Source organism: Apteryx mantelli, chromosome 8 (assembly GCF_036417845.1).
Source record: "Apteryx mantelli isolate bAptMan1 chromosome 8, bAptMan1.hap1, whole genome shotgun sequence".
Lineage (NCBI taxonomy): Eukaryota > Metazoa > Chordata > Aves > Apterygiformes > Apterygidae > Apteryx > Apteryx mantelli.
The window spans coordinates 7,875,561-7,895,196 of NC_089985.1; the positions used below are offsets into that span (position 1 = coordinate 7,875,561).

Here is a 19,636-nt window from a genome sequence, read left to right on the forward strand (position 1 = left end):
GTTGGCGGATATAAGGAGATGACTTTTGGTGCCTCTTATACGAATCAGAAACAAAAGTGAAAGAAAGAAAAGGAAATTACCGATTCTCCTTCCCTGACTTCACTAGTGATGGCAGCAACTAGTTGCCTGAATTATGCCCTCCTAAAATGATTCCCAGCAGACTGCCATCCTGCCACAAACAGAACGAGAGTTCACTGAATCTTGCTAGCAATTGGTTTGCTTTGTAGTACAATTATTTACTAATTTTACCTAATTCTTCTTCCATGGTGGGACCTTTGTTTTGAGAATTGGAGACTCCAAGCACTCTGTTAAACAATATAGAAAATGCACTGCCCCAGACACCTGAAAGGGAACAAATAAACAGTGAATGGAGGCTGGTAGAAGAAAAAAACATATACTGCACTATTTAAGTAGTAACTTGCATTCTGAATACCCCTCTGAAAATCTGGATTTTGGAACATGCTAAGTCATAAACTCAGTTGTACATGCCAGCTGCCAAAAACCATGAAATATCCATCCATGTCTCTGAAATCTTTTAAATGGATGTCTTCCAACAAATTGAGAACAAGAACTCTAGTTGTTGTTTCACAGTTTTTGTGATTGTATTTAAAAGCACTTGTCAACAGAATACTGAAATTAATTTTAATAGTTCCCTTCTATCACATACTCACCCATTAAGAAATGCAAGGGATTTTCACTATATTTCTTCACTACTGTCCCCATAAAAAATTTACTTCCAAACAAATCAGGAGACATAAAAGTGCCATACTTTGCCATACCAATCTCATATGGACTGAATTCCACCCAATCTGCAAAATAAGAAACGAAAAAAAGCTTAGTTAGCAATCTCAATCTGTATAGGATCTGTGAATAGGAACAGAGAACATGCTTAAGTTGACTGCAACCTTTGTCCAAGGAAAGAAATGAGTTTATGGAAATCTCTCTTAGGTTATGCAGAAGCACAGTTCTGATTTCAAATGAAGTCTGATGTCAAAGCAAAGAAGGACGTCTCACTCTCTCTTACCGCAACAGACTTTCGCAGAAAAACATGAGCTTGTAAAAAGAGAAGTAAAAAAGTAGCAATTGTGAAGGAGAAACACCCAAAATGACCCTGGGTTTTCATCTCATGTTTCAGTGCCATCCCTTGTCACATGAAGTGCCAGCTTGGGTCTAAGTTCCAAGGCTTTTTCCTTCCACTGTGATCCTACTAAGAATGTGGAGGGCAGTGACACGGAAGGCAGAAAAAGTATTGAACACCACAAAAGCTGTGGAAAGATTCCAGAAGTGGCATTTGCATTCCACCACAAACTGAAGTTTCCACTAAAATGCAACATGAAAAGGCAAAGCTGAAAGACAGTTGAAAACCTTATTAATACCAAATGATGTTAACAGATTTTTAAAAGGACATGCCATCTTATTGGGTAGAGAACGCAAAAAAAATATAGAGAGAGTAAAATGTTCAAATGCACTTTCTATATTGAATGCCTTTTTTGAAAATGGATTTTAGCTGCTTTTAAATGCTTTTAAAGAGCGACCACTGGAGTTGCTCACAACACAGAATTCACTTCAAGAAGTGAACTATGAGAAACAAAAAATACCCAACATTTTTAATTTTTCACCCATTCACCCATTTTATCTTCCAGTTTTTCAGTAGTGATCAATTCGACTCTATAAATAAGTCAGAAATAATTCCTAAATTGAAAGGCACAAGAAACATCTTTGAAAAATTCCAACAAGTCATAAGATGCCATCCACTCTCAAAACACTCAGCATTTCTGTTAAAATGTTAATGATAAGGTTAACAACTCATCCTGAAAAGGAAAGACTTGATCACGAGTACCGAGTTTCGCTTTGTGGGGCAATGCTTATCTAATCTACATCAAATACAACATCCCATTTTCTAAACAGACCACCCACAAATCTTCATAGTTGTCGGAATGGAGGGAAATTCCTTTAAAGGCCCAAATGAGGAATTTAAATGAATTTCCCTTTAAGGATTGTAAACAGGAGCTGGCAGTCTAATTTTCAGGCCTATTTCAGAACCATGTTTTTAAGAGCGATACTAAAGTTAGGAACAGAATTAATTTAATCTACGATAGTCATTTTCATTTTCACACTTGCATAAAGGAAGACAATTTCTCAACTCGGATCCTCAATTTAAGGAAACAAGCTGATTTACGTCTTACAAATAAAGGACTTTGATAGTTAGCTTCTGTCATTCCTCGAGCTCCTAGAGACTGGAGCCGTTTCACCGGGCAGGACTGGAATGAATCTGTCCCAAGATCCGAGCTTCTCCTTGGAGGACAGAAACTATCCCAACACCAATATATAAATACCAAAGCCAAACGTTAAACTCCACTCCCCTTTTAACATCAGTATCTACAGGTCATTTCTTCTTATTAAAGAAGCTATCTTAAAAAAAACAACCCAACACTTTCTTGAAATAAATCACAGTAATTATGTTCAGTTATAATGACTGCTGAAGTTTCGGGTACGGCCGGCACCACCAGGGTCAGAAATGCTACTGGCAGTGAAAACATGCAGAGCCTGCGGCATGAAAGCTATTAGCAGCTGCACGAAACCTTGTACCATCACTCCTGGAAGGAAGGAATGTTATCTGATATAACTAATGCATTTCAGCATGAAACAACATGAAAGATTTCACCCATATCTATAATCTAGCAAGTAAGAAAGTATAAATATTTTTGTTCAAAACTTACTATATATTTCACATGAAGAACAGTTGTTCAATTCTAAGAGGAAGAAAAAAGCTTACAATAGAAACAGTCAGGATCTAGCATACTTGATGATAAAGGTGATAGTCTCAAAAAAAAGGAAAATCAAGATCCATCAACAAGGGCAATATCTTCTATCAGACCAATTGGTCTAACTGGTCCAGCCAAAAGGCTGGAGATATTACACAAGCCTGCAGGAGCTTCAGGTCTTACTGAACATATATAGAGAAGACCACTAGTAACTAAACATCATTTCATTTTGAAAACACTAAATGAAGAACCCAACTAAAATTCCTCAGAAAATAGAAGATCATAAAAAAGCAAAATACTTTTGTTTTCAAATGAAAAGTTTTAAGTTTTCTAAGGAGGAAAGCAGACATTTACCATTAAAAATTTAATCTACTTTACAACCTTATTTTCCACTATGAACAAAATTTTGACAGCAACTTTTTCAAGAAATAATATAGATACAATATCTGACTTCTTAACTTTGGGCAAGCCACTTGGTGCTTCCCCTCTCAGTCTCGTATATAACTAAATATATATAAAAATATATGTATGTATAAACATAAATGTACATATAACTCCCTTTGTACAGCATCTAGTACAACTGGATCCCAGTCTCAACTGTGGCTGCTAGATGGGATTAAAATCTGACACAAATAAAAGCAAACTCCCCTTTTGATGGTGCTAATAGTACTTTACACTGTGCAAAAATTAAAAAAAAAAAAAAAGTGTATCTGATTTGTTTGTTCAGTTCTAGTTTCCCTCTTCTTAGAGAGAGGAATAATCCTGGCTGACTGAAAACATTTCCCGTTACCTGTTTCTGCTGTTGGAGAGCAATACCAAGTTTCTGTTTTTCTTGACTCCTGTAAGGTACTTAGCTACTTGCTGGATAAGCAATATTCTTTTCATTGGTAGGAAATCTTTTTTGTAAAAGATAAAGAACAAAAATTGGCTACCTTTTATCATTTCATCAGAAACCTAAAGAGGCTGCTATCACGCCGGAGTTCATTTTAAGGCAACAGAAAGTTTTAAAGCTTATGAAATGGACTGAGAAAAAAGCTCCTCCAAAAACAGAATGAAAGGGATAAAAGAAAGGCAGTTGTTGACCTAAAATAAAGCCTGTTTGCCTTTCTGTGTTACGTGGCAATACAGACAGGAAAAGATGCGTCTTAAAAGCCAAGAAGAGGTGCAATTCCAGGGTAAGCCATGCGGAATGATATGTCCATTTTGTGACAATTCTTCAAAATCCTGTAACCCTTGAAGACCGGTGCCCATATAACGCACCAGCCAAATAAGTGTCCTCCTATCTATGTGTTCATTAGCCCCGAGTAGATTTATCATGAGGCTCTACTGTCAGATCCCCAGAAGCCGCTCAGCACACAAGTCTCCGTTTCCCCATCACCTTTTAAAACCCATCAACTGTCCTTATCGTGTGCCTGTCTGACATAGCCTGCAATATACCCTTCCTCTTTTTTTAAACTCAAAATCTTCCTGTATTTAATTCATAACACTGTGAATTTTATTAAACCCTAAAGAATGCTTAATTTCATGCCAAATTCTTTCATAATGCTTGCAATGGGACTAACAATTTCCAAGCATACTCAAGTTGTGGGATGCAATTATTCTCTGAAGTATTAACAGGCCGTTTTCCAGCCAAGCACTTTTTTCAAAACACAGATTAAAAACATACCTGCAAACATAAGCTCTGAGACATCTGGTTTGACATGGAGACATGTAAAGAGGGGAAGAGCACACTGTGCTTCATTGACTTTCTCCTTCATTTTGCTCAGAGTGGTGTCCATTCTCTGCATGAAAAGAAAGAAGTTCTGCCTGAATTCTTTCTATTTGCAAAAAAAAAAATGCAAACACAAGGAAATGGAAGTTGCAGAAGTCTAAAGCATGGATGTTTTCCTTTCACATTCACTGAACTGTTTTCCACATCTGAAATGCATAGTTTTGCAAACAACATTGTTTGGGAGGGAAGGGGTCAGAGAGGAGTTTATAGAAAGATGAAATAAGTATATCTTATGCAATCCAAGGTAACATGACCAAAAAGAAAGCAGTATTACTGGACAAAGCAAGTTCTTCCCCTCTGCTGCTGTAAAAAACATGCACTGAAACTAGAAAAAACATTCTTTTAGCCAGAACCACCATTAATGATTTTCAATCTGGGATGTTTCTCATAAGTCAGCAAAGATATCTAAGAAAAGCAAACAGACTATTAATAGGCTTAACATTTGCTAACCAAAGATCTGCATCTCCCCCAAAATATATTCTGGAGTCTGCAAATTAAGAAAGATTGAAAATCATTACAATATAATCGTAGTAAGAAATGTTATCTGTGAACAACCAAGAGCCTTGGTTATTTCCATTTTTTTACTGATTGCATGAGGTTCAGAATTAAGGTAAAACCTCTGGGTACTGGTTTAACTCCTTAGTAAAAAGGGACTTTTACTAGGTTGCAACATCTTGTAAACTTCTGTTGAAATTGCTTACACGGTAATTTTCACGGGTGATACTCAATGATTGTAGCTTGTCGCAAGCATCCAGTGGTTGAGTTCATTTTCATTGCATATGAACACATGACGTTTTCCTTGCTCTTAAAGGAATGGGAACCACTCCGATAAACATCCCAGGGCAAGCAAGGCATTTTCCACACTCCTTACGTAGTAATTGTTTAGACGTAAATTTAAATATTCCTATTGCTAAATGTGCTTAGTAAAATGTTACCGAGATCATTTAAAAATATATATCAGTAGACATTATTACACAATAATAGACATTCTTACACAATAATTTCACAACTCTAGTAATCATAAAAAGTGCACTCACATTATGGATGAGTGTTTCACCTATCAGCATTCCAAAGATATCTGTGAAGGTGACAGGCTGCCCTGAGCTCTTCTTATTCCACAGGGCTTCAATGTAGCGTTTGACTTTCTGAGGAGTGAGCAGCAGGAGCGGGTTGTGACTCACAGAGTTCATCAGTTCTTCATTAATCTCCTTCGGTCCCTTCTCTGGAAAATCCGTGTGTGAATACAAAGTCGACATGTACCTGAGATTGAAAATAGGCTCCAGTAAGCATCAAAGCCTGGTTCAGTATCACCTGCCTGAACCGTACAATAAGCCCATAAATAATTTGATATGGTATGTTGCTGATTAAATCAGAGTAATTTACTTATCATTTATATAGTAAATTGTTATTTCTTTTTATCAGGGCATAGAAAGCTAACCAATTTGTTCTAAATGTATACTTTCAATCAACTACTCCACAAACACCTACATTGGGTGTCAAAAAGATTAAAGTGTTCACTGTTTACCTACTCAAGGTTTACCTACCGTTTACCTACCTAATTTTTATTTTATTTATTTATCCAATGGACAGAATCATTGTAAGCTGAAAGCACAGCTTTTCAGATTGTCACAGTACACCTACATTTGGCAGACTGGAGATTCCATAAGCAAACACACACAGCTCTCTTGCTCTAAGATGTACCTCACCGACATGCTCCAGTTCATCATCACTGCTCAAAAATTCCTAAAATATATTAGCATACTTTCCAGGATCTAGACGTTTTCACACTACGGTGAAGCACAATAATTACAATCCATGCAGAGATTTAATTGAGTCTGAGGCTTATCAGGCAGCGCTTGGTTTTATCATTAAGTAACTCTGGAAACTGCTTACTCAGCAAAAACAAAGTATAGACACGTGTAGACAAGGGTAGGTTTCACGTGGTTGGCTTAAATAACGCTACGGGTGAAGATTCAAGACAGGCTGTCCTAACCTCCTGGAGGCTCATTTCACTATTATTTGCTGAAACAGCTGGCTCAGCTATACATGCTATCCTGCCGTCATATCTCTGTACAGTAGGGAGCTACACACTGCGTAAGCTTGGCCCCGAGATCGCTGCCCTGCAATTTACTCGGCGGTCTGACGAACCTTGTCCCATGCAGGATGCAAGAAGCTACCTCTTTAGCACTGGCACAGGCTCTACAGCAATACATTTAGCATGCACGTCAACTCATGGGTGGAACAAAGACAGCAGCAAGCTCCCACGTGAGCAGAGAAAGGAAAACGCGAAATGCGAAGGATTCAGTACAAGGTTGAAGCAAGCCGACTGAGACAGTCAGGGAGGTAAATGCATTGCTCCAAGGTTAGGCATGCATCTCGGTGAACAAGCAGAAACCTGCCTCTCCCTCCAGGAAAGGGATACTCCACCCTTCAGAAGGAAAAAAAAAAAAAGAGAGAGCATTATTCCCAAGTAATAGACGGCATGGAAAAAAGAAAAGGAGTGACAAAGTGTTAATTTATTTATTCATCAAGCAAAGGAAAGTCTGAATAGGTGATATCACCAAGACAGAAAAGGCTAATTTATTTAAAAACAAACTATTTTCAACATATGTTTCTGACTGGATCAGTTCAGATCATGTTGCTATTTTAATATAGATTCAATAGATTTACACTGGGTCAACATATTGGGATGAATCCTCACCAAAACTCTCTATTCACAAAAAACAGCTCGACTATCTAAAGTTAGTCTCTAAATAAAGCAAGAGGGCTGAAAAGGGCATTTTCAATTACTCTGCCCAGCTAGTTGAGATATGAAAGGTAAGTGGAATGATGATGAACTGATTTCTGGAAGTCTTACTACCTTCTTTTTATGCCCAGCTGACTGACACCAAAACATGGACTCAGGGACTTCCCTAGAAATACCCTGAAAATTTTTCACACTGTGGTGCACTGCTCAATTCCTCTTAATCCAGCCGAATGAGATCTTTCACTTTTGCTGCAAATTTGACAAATGTACGTCCAGATCTCTTAACAGAGAGTAGTAAATCTCCCCTCCCCTTGAGCACCAGTGACCTAGAAAATCCACCAGAAACATGATTCCAGTGATGCCAACCTTTTGTAGTTAAATCTGAATGAAGAAACGTTTTCTTAGTTCACAGAAATTCTGGCATTCTGAGTCGGGGGTGGGAGGGGAAGGATTGAAATACAACTGAAAAAAAAATCAAGGAATAGAAGAGTTTATCATTCTGTTCCAAAAGAGTCAACAACTTTGGGGCTACATTATTTCCTTAGAATGGGTGGAACCAAAGTTCATGTACTTGCTCTGAGTTAGACCAGGGTGTAAAATTCATCCCAGGGAGATTCCCTGCTCATGGATATTTACTTATTCCAGTGAAGGTCTTTTTCCCTTGGTCTCAAAGCAACAAGAAATTCATAGGATCATAGGATAATTTAGACTGTAAGGAAGCTCGAGGTCTGTAGTCCAACCTCCTGCTCAATGCTTAGGCAACTTAAAAGACAGATCACTTTGCACAAGGTTTTGTCAAGTATTCATTTCACTTGACGTATTCATTGAGTCAGACAGAAAGAGTATGACATCTTATCCAGTCCAGTCAAGTAAGGATGGAGCAATCCTGACAACTCTCATTGCACAAAATGCTTCCTAATAGCTAACCAGACTTTCCTTGCTGCAACTCATGGCCGTTACCTCTTGTCCTTTCTCTGTGCATCTCCAAAATGAGTCTGTCTTCCTTACAACTACCCATTAGGTAGCTGGAGACAGCAACCAGGTCCCAGCCCCTCCCCAATCTTTGCCTCCTTCTCTCAAGGCTAAACAAATCCAGTCCCTCAGCCTCCACGTGCTCCTCATCACCTCTCATCACCTTGGTCGTCCTCTGATGGAATTCATCCAGTTTGTCAATACCTTTCTTGTGCTAGGTGGCCCTAAACTGGATTCATTACTCCAGACACAGCTTCAATATTCAAACTGGTTATGATACAGAAAGTACTGGTTATGATAAAATGATATTTTGTGACAGTTAGGATACTTCCTGGAAAAGTTCAACATTTTCTTAAGCTGTAACATTCTCTACTGCAACCTGGTTCACTGACATTAAAACTAAGGTTTAAAGATAGACAAAAAAAAGTACTGCAATTAATGAAAAATGCAGTGTTAAGGAGGCCAAACATTTAAGAAATTTGGCTTGAATGTGCCAGATGCCTTTGGCTGATGAAAATTACAGAGCATTTAAAAATGTTAGATCATTTCATTTAAGAAATATCAAAACAAATAGTTTCAACATTTGTAATATGTACCTTTTGGGGCAATTTTTATAAAAGCCAAGGAGAGAAAAGGCTAGGTTCATAACACCGGGCAGGGAGAAGAGAAACCCTTATTCACAAAAGTGTTTAAGGCAGACATAATATTGGGGTTTAAATCACTCTGCTGCCTACAAAGCCTTGAGCCCATAATAGCCAGAGAGTGCCGTTCACACGGTGACGTCACTCTTACTTTCTCCTAGTGCTGTTCCTCTTTATGGCATAAAGCATTCTCTGAGTCAGGCAGAAAGGCATCCTCAAGTTGAGACATCATGAAAGACATTTTCTCCCCATCTGCTTGACAAACTGTTTTGATAAACAATGTACATTTCTAAATGAAACAGTGATGATAGGAATGATACAAGGCAATCCGTGCCCAGATGCCATGCACCGTGGCTCAGAATTCTTCCTTACCAGCCGAAATGCATCTGCTCAACTTTCCTAAAGCTGAAAAAGGATCAGAGAGCACATCCTGGGTAAATCCACTAAGCAAGGGACTACTGAGTCTAAAATGGAGCAGAAGATCTTTCCATGATTTTGAAAACCTTTGAGAAGTGTCCCAAAAGGATATATTCCATTTTGGGTTGAATGAATCATCTTCTTCAAATTGAAAGGATTTTTTTTTTCCATTTCATTTGGAAGAAAACAACACAAAACAAAAATATTTCTAGTATAACAACAACTTGAATTCTTAATTTTTTTGGTTCAGTCACCAACATAAAAGAAATCAGTTACAAAGGACAATGCTGGCCATTGATACTGGGAAGAGGCTGCATACGTGTAGCACCTCTTTTCATCCATTCCTGCTATCAAAGCTCCTAGGGAGACCAACTGGAGTCTGAGCTGTCCTCACCCTTCCAGGCATTCTGAAACTCCACCACCGGAAGATTTACTCCGCTGACCTACCATGCTGCCAGACAGCTGGCTCAGGAAGTCTCTTCCCTCCTGGCAGTGTATAAGATTTGCTCTGAATCACAACCTTAGGAATAAGTCATCAACTACCATGAAAATTTCTGCTTGAATTTTCTGAACAAAAAGTGAAGAAAAGCAAAAGCAAAAAAAAACCACCTTACCACGTAGATCCTGAGAGGCCAGCAATGTAAGTCGCACAGTCTAAAATTCCTGATTCGTAGAGTGCTTTCATGACTCCGGCAAACCCTACCATGGCACGAAATCCACCGCCTGAACCCAATATCGCTATCACCGGTACCTGCATAGATAAGAAGAACAGCAAACCATCATATCAACTTTGATATAGATTTAAAGAAGTAAATAGAGTTTATCCACCAGCTGCTGCCCAAATACACTGGTCTTGTGCAACTAATAAAGTCACTCTCCAACGGTCGTCATGGCAGAGATGACATCTACACTTTTTCTAATCTGTGTGTAAAAAGTTCTAACAAGTCAAAAAGAAGGTATTGTTGATACTTGCAGTTTTCTTTTAGCAGCACATGTAGTAGAGAATAGCAAATAACTTTAAAACAGCACTTCAAAATATGACTTTTAAATTCTCCGAGTAGAAAGGCACAGCACCACAAAGCCATGCCATGAGGTTAACTACCCCTTAGGTTCCCTGGACCCAGGAATGATGTAGAATAACTGTATGTCATTTACTCAGTCCCTCCCGCTTGACAAAGAGAGCTGGGTGGCAGAAGTACTTTTGGACTGCAGCATGGGAGGAAGGTAGCATATGGTGGGACTGCTGATCACAAGCAAATGCAGCCAGGAACGAACAGACGGCATGAGAGGTTCTGCCCAGGAGAAAATCTCCCAGTGGGGCAGAGCAGACTTCCTTCCAGCTTCCTATTTGTCTGACACCTATGGACCATCAGCAACCAGAAGGTGCAAACAAAACGGAGGTAACTAACAAAACATGCAGGGATATAAGGAGGACAAATGTGCCTATCACCCATGCAGACAAGAAGGAAGATATGACTGAGGCAATACAAGGGCAGGAAGAAAGTATGAACTCCCAAGAGAGAGAGAGCTGCAAGCTTGCAACTTCTGGCATCAAGAGAGACTCCCCTTCCATGAGCAGCTCTGTGCCTAGAAAAGAGGTTTAGGACCCTGGTGACAGAGGAGGATGAACAAATAAATGCTGTCAGGGAAGATTTTAGACCAGACACCACAAGTTACTGGATGAGAATCAGAGCTACAAAGAGGAAGTGACAAGTGACGGTAGTTGGTGACTCGCTCTTCTACAGGACACATGTCAATCTGCCAGCCAGACTGACTGTTTAGGGAGGTTTGCTGCTTGCCCAGACTGCAGGTCCCTGATGCCTTGGAGAGACTGCTGAGTCTCATCTGGCCTTCCAACTACTACCCCTCACTGCTCGTCCCAGTGGGCACTAATGATACAGTCAGAAGAGACCCTGAGCAGGTGAGAGGTGCCTTGCCCATTCTTGGAGCAAGAGTGAGAGGGGACAGGGCCCAATGCTGTAGCCGGTGGACTTGATCCTTCCAGTGGAAGAGGAAAGGCTCAGGTGGTATCACCAGGAAGACTTTGTCTTCTCGAACATGAAGCCTTGTTTGCTGAAGATGGTCCATTGGGAAGAAATGGAAACCACTTGACCAACAGAATGACAAACACCTTCATTAACAGACTTGATAATTTAATGAGAAAGACTTTAGACTAGCTTCACTGGGGAACAGGGACCTAAGTGAGCAAATGATGCAAATGTAGGAGGTGTGCATGGGAGAAAGCTAGCAGGGAGACTTGCTTATTCCTGCTCAGAAGAGAGGGTATTCAGAGGCTTACCTCAAATGCCTGTACATTAATGCACAGAGATTGGACATCAGAGAAGAAAAACACGTGCAGTCACAGGTCTATGGCATGATCAGAATGACAAAGACTTGGTGGGAGAGCATGCATGACAGAACACTGCAATGGAGGGTAACGGCTGCTGAGGAAGACTATGCAGGAAGGAAGGGGTGCAGGGCTGAGCTCTATGAAAGGCAGCTCCTTGACTGCCCAGAACTTCAGGATGAAACCAGAGGCATGTCTTTTGGGAGTTTCTGGGTCAAGAACAGACAGAAATCAACACTAGAGATGTTGTGGCAGTCTGTTACAGACCACCTGACAAACAGGATGAAGTGGCTGAAGCTTTCTATAAATAACCAGCGGAAGTCTCCTGATCTGGCTCCAGTCCTCATTGGGAATTTTAACCGCCTGCTTAGACACAGCAGCACTGTGCATGCCATCTGGGAAGTTTGTAGATTGTCTGGGGACAATTTCCTAATGCAAATGCTAGCGGGACCGATGAGTGGTAATGCTGTACCTCATCTGCTACTGCCAAACAGTAAAAAACTGGGCTGCAGTACTCATGAAGTGATTGAGTTCTGGATCAGAAGATGGCTGGGATGATGAGCATCAGAACTAGGACTCTGGGACTTGCTAAGAAGAATCTTCCTGATTTCTTTGTTGGCAATAAATGTTTTAAGCAAAGTGAGTTCTGAAAAAAGACCATCTCAAACATATTTTCCAGCAACCTGGCAAAAAAGCTAAAACATATTAAATCTTGTTATGGGAATGGGTGGTGCAGATGTTTTTGTCCAACTGCCCTGGAAACAGAGTGTACAAAACCTGGACAGAAATACATGTGGTCTAAAAATATTTGCCATGGTGTACACAGATGTGTATTAACAAATCATTCTGCAAGTCCAGCCTCAGAGAACTATGTGTCTTCTTTAATTGATTATGTTAGTTTTAGAAAATTTAGACCAACAAAACAATAAAAATGAACTAAGCAATAACACAGGTACCAGAAGTCTCATCCTCCGTTTTTTCAGAATGTGTTTCAAAATTAAGTATGGAGATTTGTAAGTACACAGTTATCTCCTCATCTGGGGATGTATAATTATTTCACAGGTATTTAGGTCTCACAGCATCCCTGCAAGGCACATGTGTTGCTATTCACAGATGGAGAAACTTAGGTGAACTCTGAGTAAGTGACTTGTTTAAGATCAAAAAATGACTCATAGGCAGCTAAGAATACTCATCGTGTCTCCTGACTTCTGCTGCCATGTTAAGACTACAGACATCCCATAAATCCTCCTGCTATCTCTAATCTGCAGCAATAAAAGTAAAAATGATGGGTTATAAGGACAAAACTGTATTTTAATCTGAACAAAAAAGTTTTTTTCATTGCTAGAAGCAGCTAAAAATTCTGACCAGTCAGCTCAGAACTACAAATTTGGCACGTGAAAACGGGGAGGATCACATTACCTCAGTCCTTCCCAGGGTTGGTAAAACCTGCATTCAGACATTACTGGCTGGTCTTGGAAGATGCACCTTAACTGATGAACTTTCAGCATGTGAGGCTGTGAGGGATACTGAGGGAAGACGATGATATAAAGAATATGAAAGCTTATCTAGCTTCTGCAATAATGAGATTTTATTCATGCAGTCCTACCACCTGCACAGAACTGATACTTCAGGTGCTGAGTATCACTCCACTCCTAATGGGAGCTTGACAAAATATCTTTGTATTCTTTCTGAGAAAGATGTTAGTCTCTGGTAGACCAATGTCACATCCACAAATACCTATTCTGATAAAATGTGCATGTGTCAACAATAAAATAACTGCACTGAAAATGTAGAAAAAAAAACCCTCGCAAATATTCCTTCACAACGTCTGTGATTAATACCACTGCAGATAAAATACACATCATACTTCTCAAATTCTTTCATCTTCCTCAGAAAGCTCATGCTAGCACATTTTACTAGCTAAAAGAAAGCTCAGAACTAAACATCAAAAACACAGTGAGTGCCTGCTCAAAAATTCATTCAAATTTAGAAAGGAATTCCTCTGTGTTGGTTCCTGTTTTTGCAAAAGACTGTTACAGTCTCCTTTTACTAAAATGCAGAGAAGGAATTGATATTTTTATCCCAGACAAATTAATTAATTCAGTTCATTGCTTGACTCCCCTAGACAGCCATGCTATCAGAGCTCAGGGAGCAGAACGGGACAGGAAACAAGCAGGGAGGAAAGGAGAGGATGGACAAGCCACTAAAAAACAAATTTGTGGATTTGTACCAACTGTATCCTTAATTAACTCAAAATAAAGCAGTGCTGTATGAAATCACTGAAAGGATCAGTAGGATTCAGTACACTTCCTCGTTCTGATACGACCCAAAGCACCATCAGTCCATCTAGCTCTGCTGGGTTGAGTACCAAGGACACCAGGGTCCCAGTGAGTCAGTGGAACCTGTGGCATCTCATGCTCTCTAAGAATTAAGCTTCAAAATCTTAATCCTATAAAATGGCCTAAGGGAAAAGAAGGAGAGAAGGAAAGAAAATCATTTCTAAGCTAACTCTAACATTAAAACTACTCATTTGTTGCCTTGTCCATTAGACAGAGAAGGCCACACAGCCAAAACCACCTTAAGAGCACAAGTTAGCTATCAAGCATGCAAGGGCAGATTCTAGAGTTATGTGCCTGCCTAGAGCCACTGCACACTTTTTTGCAGCATATATTTCACACTCCTTTCATGCATTTTTCAAATGAGGATCTCAGGTCAGGACCAACACCTTAACAAAGCATGGAATTCAATATCAGAGCAAAACAAAAAACATGGATTTATCTCCTTCTGCCCTCACTTTTACCCTAGGTATAGCCTGCTAAGAATTAAAAGAATAACGAGTCAGGACAATGTTACACATGCTTAAAGTGTCAGTGCAAATAAAAAGCTGTGATATTTATTCTTTAGCGGTATTTATGCTGTCTTGTCCTTTTGGCCATATGGAACACATCTTACCTAAGTGCAGCTTCATTCTGGCACAGGATTTTGTCTCCTTACCTTACAGATTTAGGGCACAAGGAAAATTCTCCATCCTAAATACAGTAGGTACACAGAGGAAAAAGAAATTGTTTTGCTTTTGTCATCTGTCTTTGCATTGAACCCTTCCACCTCATCTTTCACTCATTCTTTTGAGAGACAAATGCAGGATTCCAAAAGTGATACTAATCTTGATGTGCAATTACTATTAATCAGAGGTCTCCAAACTTACATCTCGGGAAGTGGTCAGGTTCTTGCTGTTTTCTTCTCCTAGAAATGATTTTATACTGTGCATGATATTATCTTTCCGCTGTTGCCGAAATTTCTTCTCCTCATCACACAGAGCCATACTGAATCGAAGATCAGTTGAAGAGCTGTTTTGCAAAACAGACAGGCTTTAACAAACAGCATAACTCAAAACAGAACTAAACCCCCCCCCCCCAAAAATAGAGATATGAATGGAAGTAAATTCCTTACTACCTTACATGAGAAGAAATAAAATCTCTATTAAATTATGATTATGCCTGTGATACAATTGCATCAAGTGATTCTAAGGAGTGATGGAAGTGAGGAATAATGGCACACTGTGTCTTTAACACATGAATTTTATATAGTAAACCCACCACTAGTGGTGTATATATATATAGTATATAGAATATAACAAAAATTACCCTTGTTGCCAGTCCATTTTTATATGAGATACTTACCAGACTTCAAGAGACAGTTCCAAAGTCATTTCTGTGACCTAAACAAGAAATATTTAAACCTGGTTACATCATTTGTAGAGAGAAAAAAAAACAAACAACCATATACACCTGGAATATAAACTAACTACTGCTGCAAAATTTTTTTTTAAAAAGAGGAAACAATTTCTGAAATATGCAAATGAGTTTCTTTTCTAAGTAACCTTTCTTGAAATGCACAGAAAGTGCTTCCAAAATACATCACCAGCACTGAATACAGTCGAAAGGTGCTAGGTGATGCTAGGTCCTGACTTTCATTAGGCAGATCCCATTATGTTGCCTTTATTTTGCTGACTATCACTTTTTGACAGTGCTATTCGTCTCTCAGCTGAAGTGATCTAACTGGCTTCACACACTATAATCCTTGTTTCTAGTACCAGCCACGGTCCATCCAGCATTTGCTTCACATAAATGTTACTGGATAAACTTCATATTCAACTTGCATCTGAAACAAAAACCTGTAAGTGAACAACTGCTGTATGTTCTACCTGAGCCACCAAATGCCTTTCCATAGTCAAATATGCCTAAATGATCAGTCAGAAAGAGTGACTGCTTACAAATTTCTGCAAGATGTGAGTAAATTAATAAATGTAACTATGTAATGCTTTCACTTTCATTAAGCATCACCTGTGTAATAAGCTAAAACAATCAAAATAAAGTATGATTTCTCCTGCCTCGTCAGAAACATCAGTCTAGTAAAACACTACTGCACTGTCAACGCTAAAAGGACCAACGCAGCTATTCCTAGTCGAAAGTGTTCTAACTGTTGGGAACAAGCGCGAGAAGTTGATGATACCTAGATGAATAACTGCATTTGCAGGAGGTATTTTCACACGGAAGGGAACGGGGATATCAGAACACTCTGACATGCCACATAAGACCACTTGACTCATAAGCTATGGGCTGGTCTCCTCGGCCTCCTTTACAGGATAGCTAAAGGCTTTTTTGCAGGCAAAAAGTTAAAATTTATTAAAGGACTGATCATATTCGTTAGGCAGAGCCCAAGAGTATGAAACTGCTGGAACTACGACAGAATGGACAGGTGTTCTTATCTCCACAAGCTCCCTCAACACCCAGTGGCCACCACCCTTGTAGGTAATGGACTCATATCTAGTGTCTTGTCTCACTTTGCCCCTTGCAATAAATGTATTATTCTCCTCATGGGTGGTGCGTGATCACTAGGAACAGAGCTAGAGCTGGACCATCACCTCCAGCGGAACATTTGCTTGGCCCTCACACACGCTAGCTAAGGAGATGGAAGTGTAAAGCTCCCTTTGGCCTCCCACATCCCACACACTGCCGACGGGCCAGGCAGAATCGGGCACTGAATTGCTTCACTCTGCATTGGGAATTGTAAATGAGGTGGTTTATGAAGAAGGCGGTGGGAGAAAGAAAAGACAAAGAAATAACAAAGGAAGAACATGAACAAACAGAGTGAAGAGTCATTCGTGGTAATACTTCAAAGACAAAGTAGTAATTACTTTATTCCAGCACCTGATATTACTAATTTAGAAAGCACTTCCGAAAATGTGCAGTGATACAGTAGTTGAATAAAATGTATGCACACAGTATTAAATAAATCCTTTAAGTGAAATGTCCCAATAGGAAAACAGCATGTCATTTTCTATACTTTATACAGACTGCAATGGAAATCTTCGGAATACAAGTTGTGTATACAAATTGTCTACATCGGGCTCAGCCTGACTTGATGTTCCCTTACCTTTCACTTATAAATTTCAGAGTGTATTTGTTTTCTTTCCCTAAGATTTTTCCCTATGTACTCTACCAATCTTTGCCGAGTGCTGATGAGAAGTTAAAATATACCCGTAAGGTGGCAAGGCCTTACATTATCGACACAAACTTTGCAAACTCTGTTTTCTTCATTATTTATTGCCGAAAGATCATCGGCTCTTTCTTGCTGCCTCACCTCACGCCTGGCAGAAGCAGACATCAGCAGCCGGCCTACACTCAGGAAGCCCAAGAGTTACTGAAGCACTCTATAAAGTACATACGCAACAACTTCAAAAAAGGCAGTAACTTACAGAAAAAAAAAAAGACAACGTATTAAATGTATTAAAATTACAACTGCCCTAAGGCTACGCCTACTGAAATGCCAAACTTTGCATACAAAACTCTCTGATTTCCAATAAATCGGCCTTAACCAGTTATTTGCTGTAACCAAACATGCTTTTATAGATACATCACATTGAAAGCAAAACAGGAGGTGTCATCGCATAAGACCTCTGATCATATATTAAATCATAGACCAAACCGGAAAGAGAAAGATGACCAGAAGTGATGGTTATAATTATAACTAATGAATTATGTTCAGAATGGCCTCTGATATGTTGCTATAATGAATGACAATATTTTAACATTTGAAAAAAGTTCAATTACACACAGATTTACCAGCAATTTCCAGGAGTTATGCACAGGCAAACACTCCCTGCCAAATTGACTCCATTTGTTTTGTACACAGGCTTAAAGAGAATAATCTAATCGGGACTTGCCTTCATTTTAGAGCAGTCACACTAATGCATTATACATTACATGTTAACTAGGGCTGTGTTACGACAAGCCATTTATTGAAAGCGTTATGCATAACAGTAAAAGCATTCCTGTTAGCTTTCCGGGAGCCACAGATGGCAGCAGTAGATGTACCATATTGAACAGCACCATCTGCATAACCTCTCACGCTAGCAAAGATCGTTAAAATGAATTGAACCAAGTGGTGCAGAAACTCCTTTAGAGCGCAACAGTTTAAAATTGGAACTTCAAAAAGGATTCTCTCAGAGAGATGCTAAAGCATTCAGTAGCCCTGCTTTTCTTTATTCTCTTCTTCTCAGTAGGATTTTCAGAAGATAAATATAATTCCATTAGGTCAGCACCGCGTGTCTAACCGTGGCCAGGAGTGAACGCTTAGAAAACGAACTTCAGAGCAGGGCGTGCAGAGAACAATCCTCGCTTGGGCTATCCCTCCCAAGCCCCCCCAAATTCAGCGATTTCCTGATTGAAAGGCTGCCACCATTACCCCCTTCATGGTGTATTCTAATCCATTTCTGAAATTAAAACTTAAGTTATACATCGAAAAAACACATCCATACATAGTACTGGGCAAGACTGGCGGGATGAGAAATGGTCTTGGACTTCCTTTTATCTGGGACCGTCTATCAACAGCAGGTCAAACCTTTTTCTAATCCTTCAACAGAGTGACTAAGGGAAAACTCTGAGTTACCTCAGGCTCGGTGAGATTCCTTACGCTTTATAAGCAGCCACTTCTATGTGATTTGTGAAGAAGCTTTTATTTAACCGGAATATGGCAGAGCTAGAATTCAGACACCTGATAAAGGACTGAAACATGGTATGTCCTGATCTACCCAACAGTTCAGGCGCTGTTTTAAGAACTTTCCATCCTGTTCAATGCTGCAGCCAAAAAGGTGAAGCTACACAATATTGCAACTCACACTGTTGAAAGTTAACTGGACCTCCTTCTTCTCTCCCAGCTTCAGGGAGGATATAGGAAATGTGGATGTACCAAGAGTCTCATCCATAACATAGTTGGCATCCATCAAAGTGACCTAGAAAAGATACACAGGCATTCAATTCTACTTTGACAACTACGTTTTTAATTCCATACAGCCTATGCCTGAAATTAAAAAAAAAAAGATGTAGAAAAGAATATGACTAACCCAACTCAGTCAACACCCAACACCAGCCAGGAGTGATATTTTTTAAAAATAGGAAAAGCTCACGTATAGTGTATGTGGCATTTCCAAGGCATTCCATTGCACAAGTACAAAGGTACCGCTTACAAAGTATTTTTCATCTGGGCACCTTGCCGTCATAAAATCTCACCACCTTTCTAAGCAGATACAATTTTTTTTTCAAATTTCCAGTTAATAAAATTTATCCATGGAGAAACTAATAAAAGTTTTAAATGTGATGTTCACTTTTCAGTAAAGATGGAAACAGAATTTGTATGCCCTAGCCTACAGACCAAGAATGTCATGGTAATGATTTGGCAAAATGTACAGCATTCCAAATTACACAAAGCTTTTCTCTGTATTCAACCAGATCAAGTCTCTTCTCATATCCTCCATGTCAGAGCATATACCTTTTCAAAATGTGATACCATCCAAACACTTATGTGGATATTAAAGAGCACCATTCAGTGCTTTTGCTCTAATCCATGTGGGTCTACATCTAGCAGTCTTTTTTGTCAGTACTAGCTTTCCAAGTTCTCAAGTAAGATGTTCAAAAA

At 39.4% G+C, this 19,636-nt stretch overlaps 1 protein-coding gene across 3 annotated transcripts in view; it reads right to left on the reverse strand.

Moving 5' to 3' along the window:
• PLA2G4A (phospholipase A2 group IVA) overlaps window positions 1-19,636 on the reverse strand; it is a 173,011-nt gene that overhangs the window by 15,957 nt on the left and 137,418 nt on the right. For all 3 annotated transcript variants that reach the window (XM_067300519.1, XM_067300518.1, XM_013944544.2), the window contains 8 exons: window positions 18,840-18,953; window positions 15,340-15,377; window positions 14,865-15,006; window positions 9,927-10,063; window positions 5,574-5,796; window positions 4,432-4,546; window positions 672-809; window positions 250-342 (listed from right to left, as the gene is read on the reverse strand). In XM_067300519.1, coding sequence (XP_067156620.1) covers window positions 250-342; window positions 672-809; window positions 4,432-4,546; window positions 5,574-5,796; window positions 9,927-10,063; window positions 14,865-15,006; window positions 15,340-15,377; window positions 18,840-18,953 — 1,000 coding nt within the window. The remainder of the gene's footprint in view (window positions 1-249; window positions 343-671; window positions 810-4,431; window positions 4,547-5,573; window positions 5,797-9,926; window positions 10,064-14,864; window positions 15,007-15,339; window positions 15,378-18,839; window positions 18,954-19,636) is intronic.